Source organism: Pogona vitticeps, chromosome 1, assembly GCF_051106095.1.
Source record: "Pogona vitticeps strain Pit_001003342236 chromosome 1, PviZW2.1, whole genome shotgun sequence".
NCBI classification, from domain to species: domain Eukaryota; kingdom Metazoa; phylum Chordata; class Lepidosauria; order Squamata; family Agamidae; genus Pogona; species Pogona vitticeps.
Genome location: NC_135783.1, coordinates 38,454,154 through 38,469,326, shown reverse-complemented (window position 1 = coordinate 38,469,326; position 15,173 = coordinate 38,454,154). Strand labels below are relative to the sequence as shown.

The following is a 15,173-nucleotide window of genomic DNA, read 5'->3' as shown; positions in this document are numbered from 1 at the left end:
AATTTATTTTATATATGTTTTTTGATGTCTTTTAACCTATGTAAGTCGCCCTGAGTAGACGCTGTCCAGAGGGGCAGGGTAAAAATCGAATAAATAAATAAATGAAGGCTCTAGCTATATTCCATCAACTGTGGAGCATTTTATGAGAGAAGTATAATGACTGTTAAGGACATGTTTTTTTCTTTTCTGCTTTTAAAAATTCTGCTGCTGTTGTTGGACTCCAATTCTAAGAATTTCCCAAGCACAACTGTGGGAGTTTCATCCCTCAAACCCACTCCTCTAGACACCTTTATTTAGCTCAACTAGAAAAAGGCTTTTTTCTTCCAAGCTTTTTTGGATTCTAGGCCTTCATTTCCTTTCACAAAACTGTCTGAAATGAACCTACAGCAGTGCTTCATGGGTGTTATAATTTTGCAGCTCTATAGACTCTATAAATGATGGCTACCAGACCCAGGAACCATTCCTCGCAAGCAACATAGCAGCAGGAAATGGAGGTCTAAAATGGCCCTTTCCTAGGTGAACAAAGTGAAGGTGTCTGCCATTGTGGGTCTGTGACATTCACAGAAGTTGTCCAGATAATTCTTGGAAAATTCTGGAAGTTGGAGTTAAAAAATAAACAAAAAACACTTCCCTAATGGCCTTATAGCGAGGAGGACGAGGCAGAATGTGAAGCTCTTCATAGGTCACCCCACATGACATACTTTTTTTTTTTTGGCAGTACATTCTTAAAACTTTTTTTTAAAAAAAAACCAGTCCTCTTAAGGGTATTAAATATTTGTGTCCTACAATATCTACGATCATATTTCACAAAATGTCTTATTACTATGAAGAGAAAAAGCTGTGGAGAGTTTTAATCCAAGTAGTGGTACAGGAGGAAGGAGAATTACATCCTTTCCTATCAAATTCTTTTCTGTTTCCAATCTCGTTTAGGGAGGAACTTCAAGTACTGAAGTCAGACAAGTAGATGAGTAGCAATATGTAAGTCTGATGAGTAGAATTTTTCAGGTCCATGTCCATAAGATTTTTAATTCAATTATTACAGCAAACTGTTCCAAATTTTATATGTGATTGCTAGGACTCCACCGGACCTCTGAATTAGTTTTGAACAGGTATCGAGTTTAGCTGAAAATGTTATAGCAACTGTTATTTTAGTCATATACATATTGTTTACTATTCTTTTGAAATGTTTGATATTTTCCTCTGTTTCAGCCAAGCCCTTCACTTCTAAAGTGAAACAGATGCGACTACATAAAGAAGACTTTGAAATCTTGAAAGTGATTGGCCGAGGAGCCTTTGGGGAGGTAAGAATTACAGTACTTAGAGGCTAAATGTGCCCACAATATTTTATGAAGTATTATATAGAACTGTTCAATTTAATTGATGCAGCTTCTTTCTCATTCAGTTTAATGCACTGATCCAGAGTTATTAGTAACATTGCAATCACTAATTTTTCTTTTCTCTTCATGTGATATGGATCTTCCATGTGCAAAGTACTCAGAAGTAGTTTACTATTACCCTTCTTCGAAGGGTGCTTTCAGGTCGTGTAGCTTGCCCAAGGTTAACCACAGTGGGTTTTTTATTGGGAGGCACAGTGGGGAATCAAACTCCAGCCTCTGGCTAAACAGCTGGATACCTACCTCAGTGGGTTAGGTATCCACATTATATTTATTCTTTGTAAACAATGTGCTCTTGAGTTTTCCATAAATACCAACACTCTAATGATGGTGCTGTCTGGAATGGTTTCTTGAATCTGTACATTTTTGTGCAGTATAAGTAAAAAGACAATTCTTGCAATGGCGTTCAGTAAGCATTGTGATCCTCAATGGTTTTTTCTTTAATGCTAGTCTTTTGAGTTTATGGAGGTCTATGGCTTCACTGTGTTGTCCAGCATTTTCAGTATGCCTTGTTGGCCAAACCAGTACAAGGGGATGGTTTCATTAGGCTTTCCTTCAGTCCTTGCTGCCTCCCTGCCAATCCCCTCCTTTTCAGGATTCTTGCCTCAGGGAGAGGAGTACATTCTGGATATGTTTGCTGTCCTCAAAATTGCTGATGTGAGGCTCTTTTTCTTCTCTGATCTTACACACCTTGAAACCTGTCTGGAACAGAGTAATGTTGGCCACTGTCACTGCAGTATTTGTGGTATTTGACACAGTTAAAGCTGGACGTTCTTCGATGTTGTTGCCATTACAGCAACAAATTCTTAGGGGTGGCATCCTTTTCCTGCTGAGTGTTGGGCTGTCATTTTGGACTGGTGAAGGGATGTTTGTTTAAAGCAGTTTTATCCTATATTTCCACTGGAAAGATTGTTTGTTTGTTTGTTTGTTTGTTTGTTTGTTTGTTTGTTTGTTTGTTTGTTTGTTTGTTTGTTTGTTTGTTTGTTTGTTTGTTTGTTTGTTTGACATCTCTACAATCCATCTGGCTACAAGGCCACTCTGGGAGGTTTACAATAAAAAAAATTAAGACACAGAATAAAGACCTTCATCAAATTGCAACCATCAGTAGTGGATATAAACTCAAAATTAAGTGAAATCAAACAAATCAAAATAAAAAAAAGAACATGCACAGTAAAATAAAATCAACATAGACATAAATGATTAAGAGATAAGATGGTGGAACAGAAATAAACACTGGAGGGTCCAATGTGTTACTCAGATGTCAGTTCCTAAAAAGCCATCTCTTCAAAGATCATTTAAAAATTCCCAGGGCAGCTAACAACATCACTAAATACAAGCAGTAAAACCATTAAAACCACTTTATCCCTGGTTGAATAGAAGTTTCTCTTCCCATCATTTCCCTGTAGCCCACTGTACTGTGTTCCAGAAGACCTATTGACTCATGGATACCATGAGCTACAACTTAAATGGAATGGGCTGTGGGAAAGAGGTTAATTCAGTCTGGATTTTATCAAAGAAATGAAAAATCCATGTACAAGAAGTTGGAACACATTTCCTGTGAGAACAAGTCCTTTCAAAATTCAAAAGATAATCTGTTCAGCCTCTAGTTTATGAAGGATATCTTGGTGATGTGGCAAATCTCAAACATTTTAATGCTGTTGATATTTATTGTTGTCACTGTAATTCTTCAGATTCAAAATTTTGAAGTGAACTTCAGAATTTATGTTTTTCAGAAATTTAAAGGAAGCCAAATTGTAATATCTTCCAGCCATCTTAAAACCCATAATTAGCACTATTCTGAATCGCATTATAGCATAGAGACTTTAAATTAACGCAGTCCTTTCCAACAGATTCTGAAAACTAAATGGAGATTGCCTTAAAGGTATTATATGCAGTGAAGAGGTAGTAGCAGGGATTGGAAGACTGACTGAAGGAGATGAGATAGTCCCCCTCCTTTGCACAGCCTTCTTGGTGGACCAAGGAGCTAAAAGGTGATAGGAAAAGTTCATAATGAAATGCTAGGCCCATCTTAGCGTAATGTTTTCACTACCTCAACTAGCTTGTTAACCCTGTATTTAAGAATATAAAATTCAGCTGTCCTCACTGCCATGTCTATCTTTAAATGAAATATGCATCATCCTTGACATTGCAAAACAAGAACAGAAACTTGACAGTTCATATAAAAGCAAAAGTGGAGATCATTTTAAGAGATCTGTTAGATTGGGTGGTGTGGCAGCAAAAGAGGAGTGGTTTCACTTAATAAGTGTCACGTTCCCGGGGGTTACAACAGCCGAAGTCCGATAAACCAGTCCAGGGTCAAGAATACCAAGAATGCAAAGCCAATGTCCATAAATTAACTCACAGAAGGAAGTCCAGTGTCAAAGTCCAGAGTCCGATACACAGCGTAGTCCAGAGTCAGAGTCCGAAGTCCAATGCCAGCGTAGTTCAAGGGCAGAGTCCAGAGTTCAGGGTCAGGAACACGATACAAGAAACGTGGATGCAAGCCAAGGTTTTGACTCTTGCTTCCACGAAGTTTCTGGCTTCACTGGAAGCTGTTTTATAGTGAAACAGCTCCTTGAGCTGCTGGAAAGCTTTCTGTCCTGCTAATACTCAGGACTCGATGAACGTAGGTCTCTGTGGAAAGCCTTTGAGCCATCCTCTGCTCTTCTTGTTCTAAGTCTTCCAAAGCCTGCCCCGAAGCCTGTCTGCTGTGGAGGGAGAATCTGGAGGCGATTCAGGTGTTTCTGATCTCTCCACATTCTCTTCAGCCACAGTTAACCCTTCTGGGTCCAGGTCTTCGGAAGCACTCATGACAATAAGCCTCCTTTTTTTCCATTCAAAACTAGGTGCACATTCCCTATACAGATTGTTTGCAAGTAAACCTGGTGCTCCCAGAAGCCTGAGAGGACAATTCTACTTGTAGACAAGGCTTGAACAGAGTACATGAGTTTTTTTAAAGGAAAAAGAAATTATTTATTTATTTTTATTTTATTTTATTTATAAAAATAGATGACATGGTGATATGTTGTGGCACTTCCATGGTTTCTGAAGGTAGCCCTCGGTTTTATGAGTATCACTCAGAACTGACCTAGCAGTTAAAATCTGAGTTTCAGTTGCTGTACAATCCTTTTCCTTCACTGTAGCATCCTGCAGTAGAAAGGCAAAATTTTGTCTTTCCTGGCTCACACAAAAAGCTGTGGTACTTACAACAGGAGTTCAGTGCAATCGTTTGATATATAGACTTCTAGACTGTATAACTGGACATCGTTTACAGGATAAATTCCTGTAGTGTCCCGTAAGTTCAGGCTTTTCTTAATTTAGAATAAGGAATTGGATGTAGCTGTTCCATCTCTATTTCACTTTATTTCCAAGACAATAATTGTTTATACTACTATGAATATTCAGATGCACATGTGTCCTGTGCTTTAAAGCCAAATGGGTATAAAATACATAAGGTTGCCAGTACTTCTAGGGTGTTTCTTTTAAAATTCTGCTTACCCAAGAAGCAGTTGGAATCTGTTAGGAAATACTTTTCTGCTCCCACTACCACCACCACCCATATCTGTAACCATTAAAATATTTGAAGAAAAGGCAAATGTGTTGATGTACAAGTGCATTAGAGATCTAAGTTTGTGAAGAGAATGAGAATGATTTGACAGTAAGCCAACCAGCATTACTATTTGTGGGAAATGTGGGAAAAAGAAAGGCTTCTTCCCTTTTTTCAAACTAAAACCAAAATATTTATATCAGCACATACCAAGCATTTTTAGCAGACGGTTCATAGAGGAAAAATAGACTTTAAAAAAGCATTAAATGTACAATTTTAATAAATTCACAGTGATTAGAGTTTTGAGGAGCAGAGAGTAATTATTGCTTTATATTTTGATTCTCTTTGTTGTTACAGTTACAGTATATGGTGTTGATGTGTGTGTGTGTGTGTGTGTGTTGGTAAGCAACATTATACAATAATACAAAAATACAATAACATGCAGTAAATACTGTTACTATTTAAAAACTATCTTTAAATAAAAATACACAAATTAAGACTCATTTGAACATCTCGGGAGAATATGAACAGTTGATAGAAGGGAGCTTTATATAATTTGGTCTTAATTAGGTTCTTAAAAACAAAGAGAGAAGGTGCTGGGCGAACCCCTGTAAAAAACTTGTTCCAGGAAGGGGCCATGGACGAGAATGTTCAGTTCTTCGTGTTGGCTTTTTTTTTAAACCTCTGTAGGTATTACAATTCTTAACATCATGGACTGTGAGAAGCATGTGGGATGAGTAGCCATTTTGTGGGAGAGACATGCCAGATATCAAGTTCCTAAACCATTAAGGGCTTTATAGGTTATCACCACCACCTTAAATTGAGCTTGGAAACTAACAGGGAGCCAGTAAAGGCATGCCAAGACTGGGAATATGTTTTCATATCTACTGGTACTTGTAATCAATCTGGTTGCCACATTTTGAACCTTCGTAAGTTTCCATACTGACTTCAAGGGCAGTCCTATGTAGAGAGAATTACAACAGTCCATTTTAGAGATTACTATTTTGTAAACCAGTATTGTTAGGTATTTCTTATCCAGGCAGGGATGCAGCAATTGAGCAAAGTTGATTAAAGGCACTCTTTGCCACAGAAGGTTGTTTCTCCATTGAGAGAGCAGGGTCCAAGAGTACCCCCATGCTGTGAAGTCAATCCTTCAGGCATGTGTAACCCAATCAAGACCAGATAAATATCTCTCTACCCAGTCCATTGATCCAAAAGTATAATTTACATTTACCTGGATTCAGTTTCAGTTTGTTCATTCTTGTCCAGTCTATTATCAATGTTGGGCAATGCTCAAGGACTTGCACATTATCACCTGCAGATGAAGAGGGAGAGAGATCGTGATCTGTGGGTCATCCATATATTGATGATAACAAACTCCACATCTCTGCATGACTTCTAGCAGCTTCATATAGCTATTAAAGAGCATTGGCAGTTTCCTGATCCTTGTGAAACACTGTAGTGCAGTGGTCCCCAACCTTGGGCCTCCAGATGTTCTTGGACTAAAACTCCCAGAAGCCTTCACCACCATCTCTGCTGGCCATGATTTCTGGGAGTTGAAGTCCAAGAACATCTGGAGGCCCAAGGTTGGGGACCACTGCTGTAGTAGATATCTGAAGAGATAGACAATACCTCCCTGAGCTATACCATCTGCGATCGGCTCTCAAAGAAGGACTGAAACTACTGAAGAATGGAGCCCTGACTAGATGGTGGATTGGACATCTCAATGTACTGGTATCAAAAAGGATTCAACGTTCCACTGGATGATTTCAGCCTTAGATCTACCAGATGGTTGCAATTCTTATTATTTTTTGTTTGTTTGTTTAACTTGTATACCACCTCACTTAGTGAAACCTACTACTTTAGGCAGTTTAGAAAATAGACTGGCCTTGAGGGTTTTTTTTTTCTGATATATCTTTGGGTTCTTCCCTGACAGCTGCCAGATTAAATTCTGTGAAAGATTTCCTCCATCTGCTCTCCAGCCTTCTTCACTTTGATACAGAATTAAGTTTGGGCATTTCCCAGCTTTGTTCTAGAGTTTACCCACCGCTTCCAGCAAGCCCTCCTCCTATAGACTTGAGAATCATGGAACAAAATGTTTCCAAGGGCTACCTCCTGCTAGTGTGCCGGAAACAGAGAAGGAAAGGTTGAGGTTGTGACTCAAAATGCTTCTAGAGAGAGCCTGGCGCCCCAGCCATACAATCACACGGGTTTAGGAAAAGAGTCTAGGGGTGGGGATCTTCACCGGTTTGGTAGCCAGGTTTGTTCCCTTGGACATACATTCTTCCTTTTTTTGCTGCTGTTACTCTTTGAGAAAATTTGCACATATGTAAAGCTGATTGATCTTCTGTACATGTGAAAATTGCTTTGTTGCGTAAGCATTCATAGAAGTACTGGATGGCTTGTTTGAACCTTGGTAAACAAGCTCTCTGCCCTTTTGTGATTTGTTATGTTAACTTTCCAAAACAAAACAAAAATATGCTAAAGATGCTAGGTACAACAAGAAAAATAAATCTTACTTAGCATCTTACTGTTTGGAAGGGAAAATTCTTATGGGACGTAACAATCCTTAACTCCCTGTCTAACCACGACAGGACAGATCATATCAGCTATGAAAAGAAAGTTCTGCATTTTTTATATCTGTGGACCCACACTAATGGGTTCTTCTGCTTCTGCACAGAACTTTCCAAAATCTTTCCAAGCTTTTCACATCCCTGTTTGGGACACACACTCTAGGTCACACTTACCTGACATCTCCTGCCAAAATATGGTAGTGGATTTGTGGCAGAAAGTCACTCTTTAAGTAGGTGAAAACATTTGCATTAAATAGGGCATTATTGCATTGCTAAAATTCAGATGCACACTTTTCAGGAGTACCTGGGAGTGCTGCCAAAATTGTGTTGGGGACAGCATGTAATAGCCTATGTAATATTTACTCCTTGATCTAGAGATTCATAGAGATGTTAAACTCTCTGGCTCTCTTTAATTCCCTTGTCAGTTTTTCCCTCCTTGGACCGATTAAAGCAATGCCAGATATTTAGTAATGGTGTATATTGGCCACCTTATACTTTATACGCCACACTACTTAGGATGATGAGACTGGAGGCGGTACAAAGTTTATTGAATTGATTTACTGATCTCCTCAGTCCTGTGAAACTATGGAGGGGGTCTATTAAATTTAATCAAATTGCAATAGGTTGTATATTTTAATTGTATTTTCATGTTATACTAATATTTGAGTACATCTGCTGGTCAGTGACCATAATATCAATCAATCTTGTCAGTTTTTAAAAGATTCCGTCCTCAAATATTTGCACACTATTTGGGTTCATGCATTGTTCTCAGCAAAGTGGGAATAGCTCCTTCTGAAGTACAATTCAAAATTGAGAACTATACCTTATTTTTTTTGAAGATTTTATTCTCTTTATTCTTCATATATGCAATCACACATATTACAAAAGAAAAAATATATTTGATTAGTATACCATACTCATAGAACACAAGCTAGTATATAGTTTCAAATAGACCTAACATGATAGCAATTAAGGCAATAAGAAGTGAAAAGGAGGTGCTTTGGAAGTGGCAGGTTGTTAGGTTGGAAAGCTTGCGTGACCACAGCTCTATTGGTGAGCCACAGGGATAGTAATTGATAGATTTAAAGGAACAAATGAAGGAGGTAAGCAGATCTGATCACTCTAAAGTCAGAGTAAAGAAGTCACTTCTTTGGTAATAAATCATTGGGTATATATTGTATGCATATCCAGTTCCCATTGTAACTCTGGAGGAAGCTCATTGGGCCTGGGAAAAGAGCAGTACATCCCTGAGGGGGCATTTTAGAAATTACTACATTTGAAGTCTCAGGAGTAGACCTGAGTAGCATAGAAGGTCACTCTTGGATAAGAGACAAATTGACAAGGACTTAAGGTTTCCTGTTCAGCCTTAAGACATCGAGGGGCTTAAAATTCACTATGCATCTGTGGCGTTATTAGACATCATATTTGAGGGTGACATAGGGAGAAATGGGTCCTAGTCTATTCAGGACCCTTGGATTAAATGTTCTTGTTCATTTGTTTAAAATATTTTTGGTCCTACCTTTTTCCTTAAAAAGAAACCAAGGCAATTACATTATTAAAAAGACATTATGTAGAAGCTAAAAATAACAGGTATACAAATATTAAAATAGAATTAAACAAGTATTACATTAAAAACAGAGATAAAATCAATACTAAAATAGATTTTAAACAACAGAGAACAACCATTCATTTAAAATCCTTTTCAGCCCACCAGTTAATAAGAGAAAGCCTGCCAGAGTAGAAAGGTCTTTGCCTGCTTGTGGAAGGACAGCAATTATGGGGCCAGCTTAGCTTCCCATGGGAGGGAGTTCCAGAGTCTTGGAGCAGCTACAGAAAACACCCTTTCCCATGTCTCCACCAAATGCACCTATGATGGTGGCAGGACTGAGTAAAGGGCCTCTTCTGATGATCTTAAAGCCCTGGCAGGCTCAAAGAGGGAGACACAGTCTTTTAGATGACTTGCACTCAAGCCATTTAGGGCTTTAAGTGTATAAACCAGCACTTTGAATTATGCCTGGAAGTGGATCAGCAGTCAGTGGAGATGCTATAACTAGGGGTGTGTGTGTGTGTGTGTGTCACATGATCCCTGTAACCAGCCCCAGTTGGGAAATAATCGCAGATTTAGGATGAGGTGGGGGGCCAGAGTTCAGAGCAGAGTGCCATTTTGGAAGAACAAATTTTGCAGCCACCAGAGAACATAGAGATTAATCTGGAAGAAAAGTCTCTGGTATTTAACAAGGTGTAGAGCATCACCTTGTGGTGCTGGAGGAGGCTCTTCAGAGTCCCCCGGACTGCAAGGGCATTGAATCTATCCATTTTGAAGAAAATCAACCCTGAGTGCTCAGTGGAAGGACAGATCCTGAAGCTGAGGCTCCAATACTTTGGCCATCTTATGAGAAGAGAAGACTCTCTGGAAAAGATCCTGATGTTGGGAAGGTGTGAAGGCAAGAGGAGAAGGGGACGACAGAGGATGAGATGGTTCGACAGTGTCACCGAAGCTGCCAACATGAATTTGACCCAACTCCGGGAGGCAGTGGAGGGAGGAAATACTTGAGGGCTTTGAAGTTTTTTGTGAATGTATAATGATAATAATGCTATATAAATGAGTAATGTGGAGGAAATTTAATGGTGATGTGCTGTCACTGACCTCCTAGATAGATAGTGGTATAGTATTTTGCTGTGGAGCCAGAGGTTGGGAATTCTATTCTCTATTGTACCTCCTTGAGAGGGATTGAACTCAACTATTCATAGAGTCGCTTCCAGCTCTGCAATTCTAAGATTATGATTATTGTTCTTCTTGACACTGTGGTCATGAATAAAGTACAAGACATAGGGATGCTGGAACAATTTATGAAATCCCAGTATACTCTCTTTTTCTGTTAAGTAACTGGTGCTGCAAAACATACTAGTCTGTATTTCTTCACATAGAAAGTTAAATTTGAAGTTACCTAAATGTCTCTTGAATACAATTGTTTGAAAAATGAACTATGTTGGCAATCAATTGATATATCACAGTTTTTAAAAAAACTGCATGTTGTCTTTACAGGTTGCAGTAGTGAAATTGAAAAATGCAGATAAAGTATTCGCCATGAAAATATTAAATAAATGGGAGATGCTGAAAAGAGCTGAGGTAAGACTCAAGGAATGTACATTCAAGCTACTATTAATATTACTAATCTTGTTGCTTCACTTTGAAACAATTTATTTATTTATATTTATTTTATTTATTGGACTTATATACCGCCCCATAGCGCTACAAGCACTCTCCGGGCGGTTTACAATTTTAATTATAAAGGCTACACATTGCCCCCCCAGCAAGCTGGGTACTCATTTTACCGACCTCGGAAGGATGGAAGGCTGAGTCAACCTTGAGCCGGCTACCTGGGATTTGAACCCCAGGCCGTGAGCACAGTTTTAGCTGCAGTACAGCGTTTTAACCACTGCGCCACGAGGCTCTTAATGGCCGGCAGATGGTCTTTGGCTCCTTCTGGGTGTAGGCACGATGGTCTGGTGCGGTCCCAGGAGCAGCTCCGGCCTGTAAGCTCTCTCTCCCCTTAGGCCAGGTGGTTGATGTTGAGAGGGGGTGAGGCAGCCAGGAGCAGCAGGCCGCAAGGCCTGTAACCACAGAGGGAGATCCAGTAGGGGCCCAACCACAGACTCACTGCCTCTCACACAGTGAGCTATGGCCGGCAGATGATCTTTGGCTCCTTCTGGGTGTAGGCACGATGGTCTGGTGCGGTCCCAGGGGCAGCTCCGGCCTGTAAGCTCTCTCTCCCCTTAGGCCAGGTGGTTGATGTTGAGAGGGGGTGAGGCAGCCAGGAGCAGCAGGCCGCAAGGCCTGTAACCACAGAGGGAGATCCAGTAGGGGCCCAACCACAGATTCACTGCCTCTCACATAGTGAGCTATGGCCGGCAGATGATCTTTGGCTCCTTCTGGGTGTAGGCACGATGGTCTGGTGCAGTCCCAGGAGCAGCTCCGGCCTGTAAGCTCTCTCTCCCCTTAGGCCAGGTGGTTGATGTTGAGACATGTTCAAGATCAATGAAGACCATGTTTATTAATAAATATGATGTCTGAAATCCTGCAGCATAACTTGAGCCACATAAGGCTGATATGTCACCAGTTGCAGTGGGATTCTTTTCATTGTGAGGAAGCTGTTAGGGACCATGGGTGGGAGGGAGTATTTTAATTTCCAAAAACAGACACCAGTAGGGTGATTTTATCATCAACAGAGATTTTTGGAAATTAAAGACCTCCCCCGTGGCCCAGTGGCTTCTACACAATGAAATGAAAAGGATTCCAAGGGAGCCTCGACAACTTGGGGGCGTGGTCAGAAAATTTAAATTTCTATAAAGTTACTGCAATTGTTGATATCATCAGCCTTATGTGGTATATGTTGTGCTCCTGGATTTCAGCCAGTATCCCAGTATCTCTTGACCTGTCACAGTTTCATGTTCATTATTTCTTTCTGCTCTGTTTGCTCTACGTTACTTCATTTGTAAAAGAGATTGGTGGCTATTCAAGTTTTTGTATGATTTTTAAAATATCATCAATGAATATATAAATTACACGTACATTTTATTTACTAAGCATTTTTTTTAAAATGGTCTCTGTAATTGATTAAGCTAAAAATGTGATTATTAGCTAATTGCCTTTGAAACTAGTGCAGTCAGTTGTTCAGATGCAGCAAGAGCAGTATGTGTACAGAATCAGGCTTCCAAACATGGATTCCTTGCTGTATTAAGACCTGTGTGCCCTAAAGGGTGTGTGCACATAGTTTATGTTATGTTAGGCATCCAGTGCTGCGCCCTTGGCTCATGTTACTGGATTGCAATCATGTGTTCAGTACCCAACAGATGGCTAGCGATACCATTTTTAGCAGTGATTATCACCTCTTTGGGGAAGGTAGAAAAATTGCATTTGTCTTGCTTCCTCTTGATAATTCTATAGTGTCACAGCAGAGTTTGCTGCCATCTGTTGGGTGGATCCCCTTTAGCAGCCCTTGTACCTAGCTAATAACACAACTCTAAAATGTTGTATTACTCTTAGGTTTAGATCCTTGAGTTAACAGATTAGGCCAAACTTCCATTGTCGACGATGGAAAATGTTCAAAATCAGACTTGTCCATAATGTTTAGTGTATTCTAATATAGAAATTGTAAACAACAAAAAGAGTTAATTTCAGAATCTAAGGCAATTTTATTTATGTGTATAAATAGTCCTAGTGATACACTGGAGTACAAAACCCATTGTAGTGCAATGGATAGAGTAATATACTAGGACTCAGGAGAGATGGATTTGAATCTCAGCATAGCCATGAAAGCTCACTTGGGATGTGGAACTGCTAAGACCACTCCTTAAATACCTTACAGTCCTTACCTTGAAAGCCCTATTAATGCCACTATAAGTCAGTTTCAACTTAGTGACACATAACAACAACATATTGTAAAAATGTTCAAGGAGAGGCCTGTTAGTGTGGTGTTACATGCATTTCTTCTTACATGAGCATGGGATCTGGTGGAATTTAGCATTCCCCACAGATTCTGGAAAAACATTATAGGCACCCACAGTTTAGGAAAGGGCTTCTCCTGTTTGGTGAGTAAGAACTTGTGAACTTTAGAATGATGCTGATTATTCACTTTTTATAAGTAGAAATAAATTTAAACTTAAATTTAATTTCAGTAAATATCTTTTACTATGACTAAATGAGGATAACATTTGGGCAAATGCAGCTCCCTTACATTACCCTCTCTAAGCAATACCAGCCAGCAGCAGCTTTCTCAGTGGCTCAAGAAAATGCTTCCCTCACCCTTTTTAGTTCTTTAAATAACATGAGTTGCCTGGCACATGCTTCTACTTTGTTACCACTCTTCCTTGATTACAATTGAAGTATCAGGTTTGTAACATCCGGGGATAAAGCAAGAATGTGACATGAAAATATTATTCCAGTTTTTCTTAAGACTGAGTGAATGTCAAAAATTCCAGCAGCTAGGACCTGTGAGAAGGAGCTTAAATTGATTTATAAGTTCAGAAGTCGTTAATAACTTCAGTTTAGTAGAAACATCAGTTTCAAACCAACCCTAGTAGGATAGGTTGCCTTTAAAAAAAACTAGTTCTATTTAGGTTTGTTTCTGCATAACAGCTTTTTTCTTTTTTAGAACTAATAAGGCATTCAAAATTTTAAATAATTATAAGTAATACATAGTCACATATTTTTGTTGTGTTAGAATATGTGTGTGTATACACACATGAACACACCAATGTGTAGATATAGAACACATAAATACTCGTAGAGTTTTAACTTGCGCTAAGACAGCCCTTCAGAGACAGGATGGATTTTCTAGCTAATCAGAATTGACAGCTTCGACATTTAATCTCCATCCTGATATAAACAGTGGGATACAGAAATACAACTGATTTTCCTCATGTATATTGCAGTACACATTCCAGAGCTCTATATGGTAGTATAGGAAAGATAATGTTTTTGTTCATAGTTAAAAATAGAAGCCTTCATCAACTGGCTAGAGAAAGTATCGCCTACTAAATATTGGTCTCATAGCTTGGGATCCAGAGAGCTAATTAGTTCACATGTTTATTTGAAAGCAAGTCACACTATGCTTCTTTGGGCTTAATCATTAAAAAAGTACATTTAGGATTGCATTATTAGAATGATCAAGCATGCACAGGATTGTACCACTGAGTCATCCAGTTGAATTCATTCCTCTCCAACCTTTTTTTTTAACCTGAAACAGCTGGCACTCATATACTAACACAAGCTGGATTAAATATGGTCACATTTTCAGATGCCATTTGCCATAGTGGTTGGTGAAGAGAAGGAATGTTGTTTGAGAAATACTGTTTTAAAACTTACAGAACTTCTGCCATGCTTTTATTTTGGTATCTTTTAAATTGGGAATATATCAGAAAAACATGAGAGCACAGACAGAGTTCTGACTCCTGTCCTCTGAAGATGCCGCCCACAGAGACTGGCAAAATGTTAGGAAGAACAACCTTCAGAATATGGCCAAAGAGCCCAAAAAACCCACAACAACCATGTGAATATTTGTTTATTTCTCTAAATTGATATGTAATAATGTAATGCAATATAAAAGTTCAGCATTAAATTTAAAACTTATTTTCTCACTCAGTTACACATATTTCTCACTGCTATACTTCAAGATTCCTTGTATCTTATGTATTTGAAAACTGCTACTGAGCCTCCAGAACAAAACTTAGAACATTATTCTTCAGCAGTAACACGTTGGCATCAGTTGTTGTTTAAAGGGAATGTTAGATGTTGTGAGATGTTCTTAACATATTAGAAATACATTACTTTTTTGTACTGGTATCTGTCTCTAAGTTATATCTGAATGTTTTTCTTAATTCTTCAGACAGCTTGTTTTCGAGAAGAGAGGGATGTTTTAGTGAATGGAGATAACCAGTGGATTACAACATTGCACTATGCGTTTCAGGATGAAAACTATTTAGTGAGTGTTACTTGAAGTTTATTAATTTTCGCAACTTGCTGTGTTCAGTAGTAATGTGTATTCTCATTAATTTCTTAATCATCATTTTGGTCTTTAAAATCAAACATTATTATGTGTTTTATTTTAGAATTCTGAAGTATACTAGAGGAAGAGTTTTGTAAATTTTTTACTTTTT

At 38.8% G+C, this 15,173-nt stretch overlaps 1 protein-coding gene across 17 annotated transcripts in view; it reads left to right on the top strand.

Moving 5' to 3' along the window:
• CDC42BPA (CDC42 binding protein kinase alpha) overlaps positions 1 to 15,173 on the top strand; it is a 202,429-nt gene that overhangs the window by 59,477 nt on the left and 127,779 nt on the right. For all 17 annotated transcript variants that reach the window (XR_013540370.1, XM_078383006.1, XM_078383008.1 and 14 more), the window contains exons 2-4: positions 1,210 to 1,301; positions 10,561 to 10,644; positions 14,903 to 14,998. Coding sequence is in view for 16 of the 17 variants with exons in the window: in XM_078383006.1 (XP_078239132.1) it covers positions 1,210 to 1,301; positions 10,561 to 10,644; positions 14,903 to 14,998 (272 nt within the window). In the remaining variant the exon portion in view is untranslated. The remainder of the gene's footprint in view (positions 1 to 1,209; positions 1,302 to 10,560; positions 10,645 to 14,902; positions 14,999 to 15,173) is intronic.